Below are 20163 nucleotides of genomic sequence, written 5' to 3' on the forward strand. Positions count from 1 at the left end.
AAAATTTGCTAACAGTTATAAGCTAGAATGGCCAGAAAAAAAAATGCATCTACGTTAAATTTATATGAAATCGATTCCACTATCTAAAATATTTTTTCTCCCTCCCGACAAAGTTTTTCAAACGGTTTCGTAATTTCCAAATATAAAATAAGTTGATTTGGAAACGTTAACAAAGCATCAGAAAATACCTGCTTAAATTTTTTAATTTATCGGTAAACACATAATTTTTTCTTTGTTTACCTTTTGGAAACCAGAATGTGATTTCCTTTCGACTGATATAGTTAGGGGATTTAACCACTACCGAGATTTCTCTCTAGCCATGATTTAACAGAGCCAAGATGAGTGGCACTAAGGGCTGATCTATGTAAGCATGCTTTGCTTAATGCTTCGGTGGTTGTGCAATATAGAGGGGGGGGTAATACAATAAGCACATTCGTTTGATAAGTTATTGACTTAAAACTTAAATTTTCGAAACTTCAGTTTTGTTACTTCAAAATTTGTGTCATAAACGATTTTGTCATACAAAAATGGCAATCGAGGGTTAAGACAATTTTTAGAATAGGTTTACGGTATCACTAACCCTAAGTTCGAGGGGGGGTCAATTTTCAGTCGGATATGGATAAACATTTTTGTCTAAAATCGGTTAAGTGAAAGTAGCAATAAATGTTTAAAACATTCGAAAAGTTTAAAACTGGTGGATAGAATGTTACATTCACTATTGTTTGATAACTGGTTTTGTTTTGATTTTTTTTTTTACCTACATTTCCTTGCATAATCGGCGCGGCGCACTCGCCGCACTATATCTTGGCTTATGGACCGTGATTTTTTTTTTTTTTTTTTTTTTTTTTTTGTGATGATTTTCAAGTCTAGACTCAATTTTACGGCATTTTGTTAGGTGAAACCATAGAGTAGTTAACCCCCCCCCTCATAGTATGAGTGGGTCTTTAACGTTATTTTCAGCACGGTCCGTATTCTGCATAAGAATGTGTGTGTGTGTGTGTGCGTGCGTAAAACACAAAAATATTAATCCAATGAGGTTTACACTAAAAAAAAAAAAAAAAAAAAAAAGACAAATGTCATGAGGAATTAAGTGGCGACGATGGAATTCGCGTTTCATTCGTCTCTACAACAGGAAATAGCTACTAAAGAAATAAACAAAAAACAAAATGGGCAGGATTTCCTATCCTTTGGGGTAGATTTGAAAGAAAAGAGAACTAATGAGTCTTGGATGTGTATATGCTTGTATATATAAATAGAACACAGCAATTAACGAGAAAAATGAGACGGGAAGAAGAATAAACAAAAACATTTGATATTTATAAAATGGAATGGAGAAAAAAAGCGTGAAATACATGCAGTCGCTTCCGACCAATAAGACCAGCAGAGGTTACTATAATTTTATAGTGCCATCTTTTGAAAAGTTCTTTCAGTTAAGGAAGGACTAGTGACAGTACAGAATAGTTAAGCCCACTCTTCAGATTAAGAATGGATTTCTAAATGTTCTGAGCACGGTCTGTAAACTGCAGAAATACCAATTTTCCAACGAACTATTATTATGCAATTAAACGGGTCTTTAGAGATTTAATTGCAATGGATTACTTTATTTTCGTATCTGCAAATTGAATAAATATCGGGGAATATTTTTAGTGGTGAGGATTTTATACTTAAAATCCTTAAAGCCTGCATTAAAAAAAAAAAAATAAAATAAATAAAGTAATTTAGACAGCAGTTAAGGGACTACGCCTGGCCACATTAAGGGCGATTCGAGACCCAAACTACAAAGTCATTTCCAAAACAATGGAAATCTTACGATTTGAACTCAAGAATCTGTCACGGGGGGGGGGGGTTATATAGTTTATGATATTTAAATTCTCATATCGTAAAAATGGAATAAGTGATTTACGAGCAACAACTATTTTTAACTTAGAGTTGCAGAAATTTAAACTAAAACTTGAAAATCGATTTAAAGCAACAAAGATTGAAAAAAAAGGCAAAAAGTTCTTTAAGGCGTGGTTATGTTTACTAGTTTATGCAATGTATACAATTAATCTAACGTGAAGGGGGGGGGGATCAGCTCCCTTCAAAAGAGACCACAGGGCGATTACAAAAATTATGATAGAGTCATTCAGCATTCCCCGGTGGCGACGCCTCAAACGACTGGCAATAAACTCTCCTGAAGGGGGTAATGTTTGGGAGGATACCCCTCCCTCCAAAGGGCAGAAAAAAAATATTGAGATTAGAGCCTTAGCAAGCCCGAACTTGTCCTAGAGTAGGTCATAGAGAAACCGAAACAACACTTTGATCGTTACGATAAGTGCTGGGTAAGTAGAAGATATCTCTCGATCAAAGTTTAATTGAACGAATCCAGATAAAAAAGTAGTTTCTAAAGAGATTCGCGGAAAAAGAAACGAGAGAGATGCCAAATAATCGGTATTCATCGCAACTTGACTGATAAGAAAACGACAAACATTTCATTTTCATTCAAACCTTTTCGCTAACGACCAACAAAAGAATATACGGACCTTTCATGTTAGAGAAAAGAAAGTTAAAATCAAACATAGGAAGGAAAAAAAAAATAAAAATACAGGACTGGTAGAAAACAACAAATGCTAATAGTATACAAGTTTTATGTACGATGCGTTGCCGAGGAGTTTCTCCTTTCATTGGCCTTTGTTATTGAATAGGGATGTTAAACTTTATGATATCGTTTAGGTATTAACTTAATTGAACTAAATCGTTACAAAATTAAGGCAATGTTTTTAATCCAAAAACAGTTTTACCAATAAGGACTTACTAAAATAATAGTCCAGTTTAAATAATTTTAATCAACAAATCAAAATTCCTTTCAAGATCAGAAAGGGAATACGAAGCATTTTCTTTTTTCAAAACAATTCAAAGATTAAAATGGTAAACTTGTTAAAATGCATTCTGGTGGAATTTTCGTTTTTTTTTTCTTCTTTTTTTCAAGATCGTTAAATTTGCGTGTTTATTTTTCTAATCAATGAAGTGTGAAACTAATTTAAGAAAAAATTAGATTTTTTTTCTAATAAAAAAAGTCAATATTTTCCATTCATAATTCGATTAAAAAAAAAAAATACTCCAAGATTAGAGCTATAAAAATTGAGAATAAAAACTTAATGCGTTTATATTTCGACTTTAGTAAAACCTAAGAATAAGGAGAGGGAAGGGATACTTGTTCTAAACGAAAACGGTCAGTGCCTGAATTTACTGTTTACACTTGAGGGTCCGTGGGATATATATGTGTTCAACTTCAGCTAAAAACAGTTTTAACAAAAAGCGGTTTTTAAACTAAGTTTTAAACGAAAACCTGTTTAATAAGAAAAGCAACAACGTTAAAATAAACTGTCATAACTTTTCGAATGAATGAATCTGAAAAAGAAACTCGTTTAAATGGAGATAAAATTTATCTCACCTTAATTTCACTTTTTTAAGTCTTCTCAGGGATATTTTAATTTTGACCCGTGTTTGCATTGTTAAAAGTTGGAAATGCCCGAGTTTTCTTAGGAAAACAAAAAAAAAATGTACGTTTCAGAAGGTTTTCATGGTTTTCTGACTCGCTAACGAGAGAGTTTGAAATATAAAATGACAAAGACGAATCGGAGGAGGAGGAGACGGAGGAGGAAGAGGAAGAGAGTAGCGCATTCACAAAAAGGAACCTGGCCACCCCTCCAATAACCAAGAGAAGTAGAAATGGACTCGCTCTCTCGCTGTGCTCGTAACTTGTAGACACTTGCAACACTTGGATTCTTTTTATAACAACAACAAAGACGTAAGGGAAAGGAGAGTGGCTCAGTTGGTTGGGACGCCGGTTTGTTTTTGTTTAAAGCAGCTGGTTTGTGGGGTTTCAAACCCAGAGGAGAGAGAGGACAACGAGACCTTTGTTTTTAGTAGCGTCACTACCGCAATCCCGACAAAAGAAGAGGAAATCAACAATTAAATCGTCAAGATGCTCGCTTGGTCTGGAAGCGTTGTTTTTAAAAAGAAACCACGTCACAATAATCAAATCGTCAACAAGATTAAGGATTCATGAATAACAAGGAGACTCCTCTCTTACAGCAACATTTCATATTCATTGGATCAAGAATAACTTTGATACGATTGTTGCGTGGACAAAAAAAAAAAAAAAAAGAAAATGGTTTTATTTAGTATAGGATAAAAAATATTGAATGTAAAAGAAAAGGGGTACTTGTAAGGATTAGATATCTGGATGATTTTAGTACGTTCCCAGTTCAGATTATCAGAATCCCAGGCCAATCCCGAAAAGTGACCGAAACGATTTCCGATTCGAAAGCAACCTTAAAAACAATTCTAACCCTAATCTTTCGCATGCTTAGTGTCGTTTGCCCTTTCAAGTTTCCCAACCTTCAAATGCTTAACTGTTTCGACCATTTCTGAGAGTGACCGAGTAAATATTAAAATCGGCTGGTTGGGTCACAGGACGATAGAGCTCTCTCCGGTCAATCCTGGGTAACATCGAGACCTCAGTTTTGTCAGCTCTTGCTTGACAAAACAACCTAAACTAATCCTAAATTTTCGGTTTGGCAGTTTAAAGGAAAAAAGGTCACTCAATTTTTTTTGGGGGGGGGAGCGAAAGTCATGCTTTTTTTTCATGGTTTTCGACATTTCAAAGCGATTTTGAAGCCTTTAAACTGTATACTTAAAGGTAAATTTAATTAAAGTTTACAGGTTCAAATTCAGTAAGTATTAGTTTTTTTTTTATTTTTCATTTTGCTTTTAATGAAAAAGAGACCCGTACTCTTCAACCGCGTCATTATTGTATTTATAAAACCCAAAACTGGATAGAATCACCGTGGGAAAATAAGAATTGTACAACTCTCAAGTAACCACACGGGACTTTTTCAATACGGGTGCAAAGTAGTTAACGGTCACAAAAACTAATTAGTTTGTTTTCGAATCAAGAGATTCGAAAAAGTGATCAAAAATAAATATAATAAATGTTATCAAAGGCAAGATAAGTTACTCTACCTAGCTGGATAAGTTTAGTGTTTAATATGAAATGTTTATTCGATTCGAAAAACAAGTAGTGTCGAGCGTTACGGGCACAAGAAAGACGGTCGTCGTGTGGTATCTAATATCTTTTGAAGCCTTAAAAATTATACAAAATACTGTTAGAAAGCTAGTCAAAGGTTTCCGGGACATTTATTGGGTGAGTTTCTAACAGTATTTTGTATAATTTCTAACTCGTTGTCAAAACTTTAAAGATACCATGCGGCCATTTTTTTTTTTTTTTTTTTTTTTTGTGCTCGTGTAATGATCGAAATTACTGGTCTTTCGAACCGAATAATTTTATATTAAATAAAAACACTAAAATTGTGTTTGATATGATATAATTTTTACCACTTCTTCGAATCTCTGGATTATAAAACAAACCCCATTACTTATAGAATTATCTATCGACCGGTGCGCGGTGCGGTGTGCTGTTAAGTTTTATTTTAAAAGTTTAATTTGATTTCGTTCAAAGCTGTTTGTAAAACAAGATATATCCGCTTGTCGCTCAATTGGGAGGGGGCTTCATGCCTGGAAAAAAAAAAAAAAAAAAACACTATTAGCCCCAACTCAGGGGAAAATACCACGGACTAGGGGATTATCGGTAGCTACGTAATATTTTTTCTATATTTATCAAGCATAGATTTTCCCCGGTAATTCAGGCGATCATATTTGCTCAGTGTGTCGTAAAAACACGTTTTAAAAATAAAACTGAAGTACGAGGGGCGTGCAATAAATAATGCCCCTGACCCACTTCCAGTTGTCTGATCTAGCTGAAATTTTGCATGTGCAATGATTTATATCTCTACGGGTTATGTGGCAAATTACAGCTCTGAACTAATTGTGGTTTCTATTTTACAGGTGTTTGAACTGAGTCAGGTGTGAAATGGAGCCTGTTGAATGTCGAGCAGTGATCCAGTTTTGTATTTGAAAGGACGCACACCACAGGAGACTTTTGATGAAATGAAAGAAACTTATGGTGATAATTCCCCATCATATGACCTTATAAAACGCTGGCATCGTGAATTCAAACATGGCCGGAAGTCTGTGGAAACAGCTCCCAGACCTGCCCCCCCCCCTTCTGCCATTGATGAGGCATCTGTCCGTCAGGTTGAGCTGCCATTTGGGAAAATTGGCGCATTACTATTCGCCAAATAGCCCAAGATGTCAAGATTAGTACAGGGTCTGTGGAAACTATCATTCATGACCATTTGCATATGCATAAAGTGTCTGCCAGATGGATTCCCAGGTTGCTCACACCATTCCAGAAGCGAGAACGCATAGTGCTCGAGGATGAATTTGGAGATGTGCCAAGAAGATGAGTCAAAGTTCTTCAAAAGACTGATTACACAGGATGAAACCTGGGTCCATCACTATGATCCAGAGACCAAAGCCTAGTCAATGCAGTGGAAGCACTTTGACTCACCACCTCCAAAGAAGGCAAGGGTGCAGCCCTCTGCTGGCAAGGTCATGCGCAGTCTTCTGGGGCCAGGACGGAGTAGTGATGACAGATTTCCTGGCAAAGGGTACCACAATGACAGCCTATTGTGCTTCACTTTTGAGGAAATTAAGGGAAGCTATCAAAATCAAGAGGCGGGGCAAGATCAGCAAAGGTATCTTCCTCCTGCAGGACAACGCTCCGATCCACAACTCGCCAGCTCAGAAGCACGGGCGTGTGGTTATGAAATCCTGACTTTGCACCCTCTGACTTTCACCTCTTCCCAACCATGAAGTTGTTTTTGAAAGGAAAGCGTTTCCCAGATGATGCAGCCTTGATTTCTGAAGTCACCTGGGGTGTTCTACAAAAACAGTCTCCAGAGCTGCATCAAACGATGGGAGAAATGCATAACTCTGAGTGGTTCCTATGTAGAGAAAAACTAATAACTGTGCCAAGTTTCGTTGCTCTACTGCTATGGGAAGTGGGTCAGGAGCATTACTTATTGCACGCCCCTCGTACAAAAAAAAATGTTTCAGCAGGTTAAAAGTATACAGATCAGTAGATAATTAAATTCCACGTTTGGTACGAGTTGCTTTTGTTTACAATTTCTCCATTGCTAATTATTTTACTTTTTTAAAGCTTTATTTGCAACGACTTATAACGGAGATGCGTGAAAAATTTCTTTGACTTAAAACCATATTTGATCTTTGGTTCCAAACTAATTCAGATTCGAAATTATTTTCTATCCGATAATTAAAAAAAAAAAAAAAAAAAAAACTTTTGGAATTTCAATTTATGATATGAACATGTCAGCTGTTTTAAATCCATAAGACTTCACCGTGTCAGATTGTGTTACTTTACAAATTTAAGATTAATTTTATAGCCTTTAAACTTTTGAACCCATTTATGGTAGTTGAATGTGCTATTAGGACCAGGGTAAGTGAGTGTTGGGTTACCAGAGGTTAAAGGTCGCAAAATAACGTTTAAATGAATGAAGTACCTCCCCCAAAAAGTCTATACTTTTAAAGCATTATTTCGGGTTAGTGCAGAAGAAATGGAAAAACAATTGCCTATAAATTTTAATTTACAAAATAATTAACTGAGCATTTTGTACTATAAACGACAAAAGTGGTAAAAAAAAAAAAAAAGTTACCAAAAGGGATAAGTTATTTTAATCTTAAACTTATTTTAAAGCGTTTTAGTTTTAGAAATTAGCACTGTCGAGTGTTATTCGAGGACAAGAAAAACATGGCGGATATGAAGTTTCACTAATCGATCGAAAATTAAATAGTGGTAAAAACCTACCGAATAAATGTTACTGTCATTTATTGAGTGGGTTTCTACCAGTATTGTTTAATATCAGAGTTTTGAGCGATTATTTAAAGTTCAAAAATGTGACTCCTGTCAGACTTTTCTTCTTGTTCTAACAAAACTCGACACTTTTTCGAACTGAATAAACACCTTAAAATAAGTTAAAACACTAAAGACTCTTAAATATACTTCAGGTACGTAAATTACTTGACCTACATAAAACTAAGATTTTGTTTCTGATAAAGCACATTAGACCAAAGACTTTAAAACCATAAACAGTTTTGTTTTTTTGGAGTTTTTTCAAAAAAAAAAAAAAATGGTCGCCGTTGCATGTAACGTTTTACTGTTCATAGAGTTCAATTAAAAATTATGAAAAATAAAGCTTTTTATGATTTTATTTAAGTATTTTGGTTTAAGGTGTTTTATCAACGTAAAATAATTTACACACCTGAAGTGGCAGAAGTGCCTATTTACCAAATACTCAGCTAGGTTGAAGATAAACTTATCTTGCCTTTGATAACATTTGTTATATATTTGCATCTTGACCACTCTTGTTTTGTTGTCTATAGGACAAGATATCCTATAAACTTAATGAAATAAACATTGAATACCATTCTCAGAATTAACGCAGGGCCTAAAGTTATGACTAGGTTCGACATTTCAATATACCAAGTTGATGAATAATAGAAAGTTATTTTTAGTTTAAAGTGTACTTGTAACCTCATTCCTCAATGTAAATACATTAGACTAGGAGCAAAATCACACCCCTTCACTGCAAAGGTAACCATGTCGGAAGATTTACTATTTTAATAGCTTTCCTTGAACAGATTGTCTTTAGACCCACCCCCATTTTTTCGACATTGTTAAACTATTTAAATGTAATGTGAACAAATATCCTGTTACTCAACTCCTCGCTCATGCTTCTCTCCCTATCATAGTAATTCCTCACATTTTCAGGACAATGACTTGTTGGAGCGGGAGTAATTAAAAATACTTTAGTACCGAAGTTTTTTTCACGCGTCCCTGGTGTATCAAAGAACAATTTGTCACGTTTAATAAACATTTCTAAATAAACAGGCATATATGGTTTCATTATCAATCATACCCGTTATTATAGGTGCTACATGAATCAAGAAAAACCTGAAGTCCTACCTAATATTCCTGGTGAACCAAGTGCAAAAGAGATCCAGACAATCGCACTTAAGGGAACAGTGAGGATACTATAAAGAGCTCTCGGTTGGTTTCAGTAAAAAGCAGGGCAATGTTGGCAGCTGGTTTGGCTGCACCGTACCCAACATTACAATCTTCAACGGAAGAAAATTAAAAAAAAAAATTGAATAGGTGTGACTAGAACTTGCCACATGTTGGTTAAAAGATTTGACCAAATCGTTAACAAGCAAACCAGTTGTTTGTAATAAGTTGCTATCATAAAAGATAAATAGTGAAATTATATTGTTTATGATGCAGCAGAAAAAAAAAATTATCCAGATGTTAATTCGCACAGTAAAAGTGATTTTGAGGGGCGTTTCTATATTATAAAAACGAAAAATATTGAATTTCAAATGAAACAAATGTTACCTACGTAATTGTCAGGTTTCAAATAGTAACCTATCCAAAGATTACTAAAAACGATAAAGTGGAAAAATAATGAAACTGTTTTCGACAAAGTTTATATGGGGAATGAATTATTCGTCCGACATTTTTAATTACTTTCGTCACGTGACTTAAGCAACAATTTAATTATCGCCCTTGTCAACTTATTTTTCTTTTAGTAAGCGTAATGATTGTTTTCTTCCAAAAATTTCTTTCATTTTACTACCTTATCGTTTTTTGTAATTATTGGATATGTTACTATTAGAGTCCTGGCAATTATGTAGGCATCATTTGTTTCACTTGAAATTAATTTTTTTTTTGTTGTTTATGGAAGCGCCAATTTTCTTTAACTCACATAATTAGGTGCTTATTCAGTTTTAACCCAATATGAAATAATTATAACTGCACATAAACTAATGTACGTACTCCAATCTAAAAAAAAAAAAAAAAAAAAAAAGCACCAAAATTTACGCAAAATCATCCAGTATTTGTTTTTAGAAAAATCAAATTTAATCAGGAAACAATGTCCCTTAAACTTAATGTAAGCAGAAAATAGCGGAGGAGACATTTCGCTGTTAAATTTTTATTAAAAACAAACTTGATTTGTGTTATTTTTGATGTACTGTCGTTTTAAAAACCCAACTGAGAATTTTTATTTTTGTTCATTTTCTCCACGTTAAAAAACGACCCTGCTGTAACTTTGTTTCGTGTGGAGCTATTGTAAATAGGAAATACATAAAAATTGTGCGATTTTTTTTATTAGTTTTTAATATTGGTGTAAAACTAGATAAACAGTAACCATCAATTATAAATAGGCTGATTCCTAGTAAAAACATAGTATTTATGCACTTTTGTTACCGTGCTAAATAACGTTATTTTGAAAGTCATTCTTAACATGGTGAGGATATTTTGTAACTATTCTGGGCTTCCACCTAACAATTTAATTAAAATATATCGTGAAACTAACCTGAAAAACTAAAAATAGCGCGATAACAAAAGTGCATCATAAGAATCCATTTTTTATTTAAACCATATTTTAGTGAAAATAAGTTAAAAACAAAGTTACTGAACGTACATATAAAAAGTCAAAATGCAATCCATGTCGGAAAAATATAGTCGCAGTCTTTATAAACAAGTTCATGCTAGTTGCTAAAAAAAAAATCATAAAGATGGCGACTATATTTTTCCGATAATCTTCATTTCGCCGTTTCATGTGCTTCTAAGATATTTCTAAAACATGGTCTTGATAATTTATGAGCAATGTAGAAAACTCATATTTCCAATTTGTTGACAGTTTAAAGGCCACGAGACTAGTTTCAAATGTACAAGCCTATGGATGTAAACATTGTGTCCGACATGTTTTATGACGAAAACAAATATGGTTCTTACGATATTCTAGAGGGATTTTGAAGTCTTTAAATTGGTGGAAAATTGCGTTTCCTGGGCACACGTGTACTGTGTTTCATATGCATGGATGGAATGTTTACTATATGGACGTGAACCGACTAGTAAAAATAACATTTCGGTAGATTCAAACGACCTTAATCATTTAGTGTAATAAATTTTACGGAAAAGAAAATTGGGGTTTGTATTACTGTATACTGTACAGTGTACACAGATTCGAAAAAGTTGTCAAAAAACAAATATATAACAAATAAATGTTATCAAAGGCAAGATAAGTTACTTTTCTACCAAACTGGATATAATTTTCGTGTTTTTATTCAATTTAACATGTTTATTCAGCTCGAAAAACATGCAGTGTTTACCGATGTAACATGTATTGGAAAATTCAAGATGGCGGCCGATTCTCTCTTTAACACGGTAAGTTCAGGAAAAGGTGTTATAAATAATAAACTAGACAAAATACTATTATAAACCACCGAATATATGTCAAGTTATGTCACGGTAACATATATTGAGCGAATTTCTAACAGTATTTTGTCTAGTTTATTATTTATTACACCTTTTTCCAAACTTACCGTGTTAAAGAGAGAATCGGCCGCCATTTTAAATTTTCCAATACATCGCTAAACACTGTATGGTTTTCGAGCTGAATAAACATGTTAAATTGAATAAAAACACGAAAATTATATCCAGTTTGGCAGAAAAGTAACTTATCTTGCCTTTGATAACATTTATTTGTTATATATTTGTTTTTTGACAACTTTTTCGAATCTGTGTACAGTAATACAAACCCGAAAATTGAGTCTTATATCTCGGGTCTTTCCATTTTGCTTGTGATCTCAAATTTTGAACTTATATATATATATATATATATATATTAGTTAGTGCTCAATACTGTAGAGCTTTGCAGTACAAGAAAATACACTTTGGGCAAGTGCTTTATTTCGTCAGATTAACAATTAGCCTGGTGATTTTTTTTTTTTTTTTCAAGTGGAAAGAAAAACGTTAGTGTAGCTCACTTGCTATAGGTATATAATTTTGACGCTACATATAAACACACACATGCCAAGAAGTAGTGTATCTTATGATTTCGCTGTGCTCTGTGCTCTTAAAGTGAAAACGGTATTTTTGTGAAAATAAATAAAGCCAACATGCTTTATTAGTTTGTTTTGTTTTTAACATAAGTCGTAGTTTTAAGATTGAGGGGAAATATTTCAAAATGCATTTAATATATTTATTTTAAAAAATTCAAATTACGAGGAAAGATCGACTTTCAGAAAAGGAAAACTAGAAAGACGGCCATAAATGTAATCATGTTAGTAGCAGCGGTGGAGTCGACATTTACAAAATGACAAATTATAATCATTTGCACAACACGGTCAAAAATACGAGTACAAAAACGGCCGTTTTAAATGTTTAGAAATCGAACGATACGGAAAACTATTAAAATCAGATTTCAAATATTTCCATAAAATTAAAATGACTTTTTCCTTTCTTTAAAAAAAAAAAAAAACGAACTGGGCATTCAAAAATGAAATTAGGATTTTTCCTGGTGAACAATCGAGAAAGTGAAAATATTTTTGGATACTAAAACGATATCCCAATCATTCTAAGATGGCCAGCTTTATATATAAATCAGCAGATCGCTCAATAAATATACGTATGTAGATAAATTCGAATTTTAATGCAATTAAAACTGGATTATTTCTTTTATACATATCAAGGAGTGGTATTAGAATAAAAAAAACAAAATGTCGACTTCTTACCGGAGTAAAACTTCGAGTGCAGATTCATGTCGATCTACGGATTTAGCGATCATTGAATTCCTCAGTTTGTTGAATTCATTTAATGCCGTGTTGTAATCGTTCGGTTCGGCATTTGTGAACGTGTTTTCGATGAAATTCCTCAACGGCTTGACCAAATCCGTCTCTGAAGCTTTCTTCAACGGAACACCTATGAAAGTCGCCATCTTGAAAAACAGTCTGGCCGACGAGTTTATTTATAGAACACAACAATGACGTCGCGAGAACAGTCTCGGGCAAAATGGCGTAGTTTGTCGTCTGCTAACGAATAAATATTTTTTTACAAAAAAATATCCAGAATAATTATTTTCGTTTCTATTTAAAAATTAGTAAATAATTTTAATGAATCAAAACTCGAAGTCCGCAGCAAATAGTGTCAACTAAAAAATTCGGAATCTTATTTTGAATTCAAATCTAATTAAAATAAATAAATAAATAAATAACACGGAAAAATCTTTATGATGTATGTACGTACCCGCCACGGAACGAAGATGTCATATTCCAAAAACCACGTCAATTAATCAATTAGTTTTATTTTTATAAATGATTTCAAGCGATTAATGTGAAATCGTAGGCATTCCATTACAAGGCTGATCTCGCAAATTTGAATTATTATGGACTTATCTGCCCTTTTTTTTCAAGATTGTGACGTAAGATGGATCATTTTTCGCTTACTCAGAAATGCTATTTTCTTTGTTAAAAAAATAAAAATACTTGATCAATTAACATAATTTGGGGAATATGACATCTTCGTTCTGTGACGGGTACGTATATCATAAATTTGAATTGTAAATAAGAACGAAATTCGAATTATACTTAATTATTTTTTTGCATAAAATAACACTGGGCAACAATTTTGTCTAGATTTCTACCACTCATTTAGGGTATTTTTGGACTGCTGAATCAGGAAATGGCATCTGTTTCTTTCTATCAGGTCAGGTTTTTGTGCTAACTTGATTAGAAAAAAAAATCAGATCTTGTGACAAAATCGATTACATTTTTGTGGCATTATCAACTGATTTTTGTAAACACATATCATCCTAAATATGTTTTTAAGAGAAAATTTTTTTTTCGCTAACAACATATATTGATTACCTAATATCTATAAACTGAACGTAAGGCATTGATAAAGGTACGTATAAGTAAATTTTATGTTGCTCCACCATTGTTCAAACTTTTGGGCTTGAACTTCCATTTCTTTGAACTTCTGGAATGCTCAGCGGCAGAGACATCTCTCTTCAGATTCCAACAGTAGTCAGCCATCATGACTGCATCCCAGTGACCCTTATACCTGATATCTCTATTTCAGGTCCTGATGGAACCACTTCCCCTTACTTGTCACTCATTGGACCCAGATTCTCGGGACACAAGTTCATATGTGAAAACAGGTAGTGCATCTTGATACTCATGTTGCAGCATAGGTTTCTGATCGTAGCATGTTGTTGACAAGTTTTGCATAGTTTCTTGCCTTATTGTGACAAAGAAAATTTTTCACTAATAGAATAAATGCTGTCCACGCTTCCAGTTCCACTTCATTCAGTTTTCGAACTCTGGATCTCTGAGTTGTCGGATCTGTGGACCATCAAAGATGCCAGCTTTCAATTTCTCCATGGTCAATCCTGAACACAAGTAAATGAAGTAGACACCATCCTTGTCCAGAGCCTTGGTGAACTGCTTAAGTTGAGCTTGATATGCAGTAATGGGAAGAGTATTCTGTCTCTGTCTGCCAGAGGGTCATTGATGATATTCTTTTCCTTGCAAAGTTATAATTCCTTTCACACAGGCTAGTCCTTCTTCGTGTCTATTTTTGGAATATTTCAAGGTTTTATGACTTCAAACTGTTCCCTTTCTGACATAATCACCCAGAACTATCAAACCTGAATATTTCTTATAAAAATAATCATTTTCAATCAAAAAATTGTTCAACATGGCATTTTACCCCCATCAACTTATTCTAAAATGCTGCGCACATGTGAACAAAACTGTAAAAAAAAAAATTAAAAAAAAAAAAGAAAGTGTGGCCATGGCTCAAAAACTTAGCCTGATTGAACAAAACTAATGTGATGCTTGGATTTAGTGCATCATATTCGTCGTAAATCTGTTAAGAAAATGCAGACAACAAATTTTTTGTTGACTAGTGTAATAAATAAATAAATTCTTATTGTTTCCTTGTTTTGAATTTTTTTTTCAGTATTATAAAATTATATTACTTTATGAAATATTTATAGATTTCTTTCTTTTTTTTTATCTTAAACTGCTTGCTGCGGATTTCAAGTCGCCTGTTCTTCTGATTCATTATTTTATTTATTTATATATTTGTCATCCATATACAGTACTGTTTCGTTGTATCACAACTCATCAGTGCGGCTAGACATACACTTTTCCCCAGCCGTGGATCGAACCTACAACCATTGAGTTGACAGTCTGCTGTTCTAACCATCGGACCACAAATTAGTGCTGTAAATATTTCTCCTCGAGTGTGTATTAAATTCACACCCGCCCATCGCCTACAGTGCTCAAACCATAAGTTTGTTTACAAATTTATAGTGGGCTTCACTTAATTGCTTAAATACGTGTCGAGTGAAAATATATTTAGAAAGTGCTCAACCCAAAGAGGGGGGGGGCTTTTATTTGTCATCTATATACAGTACTGTTTTGTTGTATCACAACTTATCAGTTCGGCTAGACCTTTCCCCAGCAGTGCATCAAACCTACAACCGTCAAGTTGACAGTCGGCTGTTCTAGAGAGAGAGAGAGCTTAACACTAAAAATAAACTAATATTGAGCAAAAAAAAATTTTTAATCGTTCTGATTTTGGTTGTGAAACTTGTAACCTCCGACTTTCTTGAGATACATTCTTTGTTCTTTTCTAGAACTCTTCTGTAAGTCGTCTGCTAACGAAATAAATAATTTTACAAAAATAGTCAAAAAATAACTATTTCCTTTTTGGGGCATGTTTTACAACAAACGGAAAAAGTATTTAAAAAAAAAAAACAAATATATAAGTAAATTAATGTTACTAAAGGCAAGATAAGTTACTCTTCTACCTAGCCAGAGAAGTTTTTAGTGTTTTAACTTATTTTAAAGCGTTTGTTTAGTTTGAAGTGCAAGTAATGCTGAGCGCTTAAGTTAAAATGACAACAAGGATGGCCAACATGAGGCTGTCATCTTTGGAGTCTCGAGAATCGCTAAAAACTGGAAAATAAAACAATACTGATAGAAATCCACCTAATAACTAGGGCTATGACAACAGAATATTCTTTTCATTGTTTTGACTCTCGAGTATATATCCGACACAGTTAATCAACCAAGAACCACATCACTCTATATAAAAGCATATATAAATGGATACACACTCAAGAGTTAAAACAATGAAAAGAATATGCTGTTGTCCTAGCCCTACTAATAAATCTCAAGGTGATATTATTTGGATTTCTATCATTATTTTTTTTAAGTAAGTATGACTGATTGTTGAGTTATCTCCCTTTGTTTTTTCATTTTTTTTTTTTTGTTTTACAAATGGCGGACGAAACAGTAGCTTTTTGGATACACATAAATTGATTTTCTCATTCAAAATTAAATCTACTTAATCAATTTACTTTCAGGTCAAGAATGCATAAGTTCAGTCATCATAACAAGGCAATTACTTTTGGAATGTCCCTCATATATTAAGATAAGGATTAATAATTTATATTATTCAAACTATTTTCAACTGTGTTATGTTCACAACGTTTCAGCCGATATAATCTCCAGCCTTCTTCAGGTGCATCATTGCAAGCTTGGAAACCTCATAGTCGAACTTCGGAATCTTTATTTTGAACTCTGAATAGAATTTCCGAATGCTTTGTTTAATCCGCGGAGATAAATTGTTCTCATTCTGCCAGCCCCACGACCGAGTATTAGTTGTTAATTGTGTTTGTGTTCATTCTTAGTTATTATCACCTGTAGTAAGTTTAACGTTCAGAAAGCTAATTTAGAACCGGTTGTCTGTACTAAAGCTGTTAACTCCTCAATCGAGTTGGAGGTTATGTTGGCTGAAACGTTGTGAGAAATTCCAGTTACAATGCCATTTTCATGTTTTAAGTCGCTTACACACATTTCTTGTAGGCAGCCTGTGCTTGGTTAATTTGTATGGGCCAAGATAATTACTTAGCACCTTTTTTGTAAGCATCCATTTTTTTTTTCAGTCTATGAAAAAACACCTGGCAAGAAAGACTCACCAAAAGTCGGATCCGAGAAGAATGCCTTATCGAGAATGGAGCTGCAACAATTTCTTCATGTTATATCACCTAAATGTTTGGTGAAAAAGGACTTGAAATCTTTACAAGCAGAGACACCTTTATTTTGTGCTGAAGACATTTCAATTAGAGGATGCCATCATTTGAACATTTTCATCATGTTTATCCACTAAATGTTTGAACTTTTCTCAATGCTAATTAAAGGCACCAAAACTCTTGCCGAGAACACCATGAATTATCATGGACCTTTTCGAAGGAAAACCACGCTACCACTCCAACAAAGGGAGTTAACTACTGGGTCCCAATTTGGGAGGCCAAACTGACCCACCATTTTCAAGGACTGTACCCGGACCAATAATCTTTCTTTGATGTTATAACTGAATAAAATTTGAGTTTAAAGGTATGGTTTTGTAATTGTGGAATTATTTTTGCCTCAGCCAGGAAGTATTGAGTTTGTGAGATTAATTTCTCACAACTGTTAACTCCTTAATCAGGTTGGAGGTTACGTTGGCTGAAACGTTGTGTTTGTGTATATATATATATATATATATATAATATTACATATTTTAATTATACACAACCAAGATGAGAATAGAAGTCCGAATTCAAATCCTCAATCCCTATCTAAAAAAATATCGAAACTAAAATATTTCTTTGTTGTTTAAAGTTTAAACATTTAATTTGACACATTATGTAAATTAATAAAATTTATTTATAAAAATTAAATCATATTTAATCATTAAAAATAATTTTCTTCCTTTTTTCGATTTGAACATTCATCACGTACATCTGCCAGCCATGATTGTTTTTGTTGTCTGCTAGTCGGAGGTCCCACAAAGGATTGCTTCCAGATTTTGTTTGTTTATTTTTAATGCTGTTTGTTAAATAAATAATGAAACAGTCAATTGAAAACATCAACGGACATAAGAACGTTATAATCAAACAGCATAAAAATAATAAATGAATAATAAATAAGATATATATTTTAAAAAGAAAACAAACGCTTGCAACCACAACTGAACCATTGTTTACAAAATGAAAAGAACGGTTTAACGTTTTTTTTTCTGTCGTGTTTACTGTTTAACCCTTAAACGCAACTTTGAGCTAAACAGGACGCTAAACACGATGCTAACGGACGTTTTTTCCAGAATTTTTTCTTGGGGATGAGGGGGGGGGGAATAACTTCGGAGCACAAGTAAAAAAAAAACTTAAATTAAAATAAGATCGTTCGCTTTTTTAACGTTCAAAGCCTAATAAATTAACAGTTAATTCCTATTTCAGTCACGTAAATTATTTAGAATGAAATGAGTTTTGGTATTATTCGCGAACTTACTTTTTTATTTAATTTTAATATTAAAAAAAAAGGGGAAAACTGTAAAACAAGTTTCATCGTACACGTGAAAAACGCCGAAATAAAAACTACATCGGAAAAATATATAGCTACTAGTATCTGTTTTCTTCAGATGCGGCACTTCCATTTCTCGTTCTCTTTCAGTGGAGGAGAAATCCTTCACGACTGAGACAATTTTTATTTTTGTATCTTTTCTCTACGTTAAAAAACAACCCTGGTGTCTAACTCTGTCCCGTAGGGAGACATTGTAAATTAGCTACTATCTTCCGAAAACAGCGTAAGAGGAACTTAAGCTTATAACCTCCGTTCCTCTTTAATTAGAAAACGATGAACTTGAATTATAATTCTTTCTTTGCTCGTCTCGGTTCTCCTGTAGGAGATACCTCTCTGATTTCTACTTTCAATTTCTCTCGTTCACATGCCCTTATTCAGAATTCGTGGCAACGGGCTGACATCAGTGGACATTTTTCCCCTTTACCAAAACGGTCATTAACAATTTTTTTTTAACATATTTCAAACTGATATAAATTATTGCTCAATTTTAGCTGTTTCTTTTATAGAAGTTTCTAAATTCCTGTCTGTTTATTATTTTGGCGTAAACTTGTTACTTTTGGGGTTTGAAACGATTTTCATTCATTGAAAATACTGAGTTAACGTTTTCCTGTGAAAACTTACTTGCTTTTGGGAGTGACAGTCCAAATGAAGCGGAGAAAGGGGGGTAAGCTATTCAAGCCATTTGCGTTTTAGCATTCGTCGGAATCGATTCATGATTGCCGTTACACGTCTCACTTGGTAATTCAATACTGATAGCGCTACATCGGAAAAGGTTTTAAGTGTTTGTTTTTTTTTTGTTTTTTGAGGGGGGGGGGTTCAAGTTGTAAAGCTTGTATTCGAAGTAGAATTATTTAGAAAACTACTTCAAAGATAAGTATTAAATAAAATTTTGAATATACGAAAGCAAGAGAAAAAAAAAAAGAAAGTGATAATATTATTAAACTCTGCCTCCGTTTTGAAAATAAATGAACGGGCTACAGATGGCAGAACTTGTAGCAATATATCATGTTTGTATGTTTAAATAAACATGGACGAATGTGTATGAAAAAATATTTATTACAGTATGGGGCATTCATACATCTCACTACCTAAACAAACGAATGAGCTACGTAAATGTATGGATGGCAGTAATTGTAGTAATATGTGAAGTGATGTCTATTTATAACCATCTGGGGTATCCATAGTTTTCACATTATATTGTTATATTATTGCTATGGAATGTGTCAATACCTTGAAATTGTGTAACCTATATAAATTTCTGTTCCGGTGTTGATTAGTGTTGCATGGGAGGAGATCCTAGCCAGAAGACCAAGTTTCACGTGCCGCCCAAAAGCGACATGTTCTTTTTTATAATTTTTTTTGACATTGCGACTTCAGTGAACGGGAGATCCTATTTATTAAAAAAGAAGGATGTAAGGTGATGGCATACTACAAACATTAAATAAACATATCTAGTACCTTCTATCATCCTTTTTAATAAATAAGATCTCCCGATCGAATAATTTATAATCATGAAATCGTAACACACATACGTAAGTATGTTAAAGGGACTACAGTATTAATATATAGATAATTGTATAAGTACTAGAAACAGTCCTGAAAAAAAAAACTAGGAAAAATCTAGGAGAAATTGGAATTAAAGGGGAAATCATTGAACACATGGCAATGATGAAAACAGCTGAAATTTTAAGGAAAATCCTTAAATACGGAAACCAACTCATATAACCAATGCATGCTAACCAACCACAAGTGAATAGAAATACAAAATAGTAGAAAAAAATCATACGAACCCAAAGGAACTAACTACCAGAAATACACATCAACTGACACCCCCTCCCTCTAAATTGAACGCATATTGGCACCATGCAAAATGATAATGAAGAAACAAGAAGGATGGAAAATCCTAGAGTTTGGTTTGGTTGTTTTCTTTTATGGAATATCAAC

At 33.5% G+C, this 20163-nt stretch overlaps 1 protein-coding gene and 1 long non-coding RNA gene across 11 annotated transcripts in view; one reads left to right on the forward strand and one right to left on the reverse strand.

The window, feature by feature from the left end:
* LOC145258185 (programmed cell death 6-interacting protein-like) overlaps positions 1-20163 on the reverse strand; it is a 277740-nt gene that overhangs the window by 78096 nt on the left and 179481 nt on the right. For 4 of the 7 annotated variants that reach the window (XM_080116072.1, XM_080116068.1, XM_080116070.1 and 1 more), the window contains exon 1: positions 12541-12822. The exons of 2 other annotated variants lie outside the window; for them this stretch is intronic. In XM_080116072.1, the coding sequence (XP_079972198.1) occupies positions 12541-12743 (203 nt within the window). In that variant the 5' untranslated portion in view covers positions 12744-12822. Of the gene's footprint in view, positions 1-3433; positions 3637-12540; positions 12823-20163 lie in introns of those variants that run through there. One more of the 7 variants, XM_080116069.1, reaches the window with a different exon arrangement.
* Positions 3774-17217, forward strand: LOC145258186 (uncharacterized). 4 transcript variants are annotated; one of them, XR_013864068.1, is made up of 3 exons: positions 4589-4718; positions 13886-13964; positions 16764-17217. It is a non-coding gene; the product is annotated as an uncharacterized LOC145258186 (long non-coding RNA). The 4 variants fall into 4 exon arrangements; XR_013864069.1 differs by lacking the exon at positions 4589-4718 and adding an exon at positions 13597-13708; XR_013864070.1 differs by lacking the exon at positions 13886-13964 and having other exon boundaries at positions 3774-4718.

This window comes from Euprymna scolopes, chromosome 33, assembly GCF_053919585.1.
Source record: "Euprymna scolopes isolate OS-2025 chromosome 33, ASM5391958v1, whole genome shotgun sequence".
NCBI lineage: Eukaryota > Metazoa > Mollusca > Cephalopoda > Sepiida > Sepiolidae > Euprymna > Euprymna scolopes.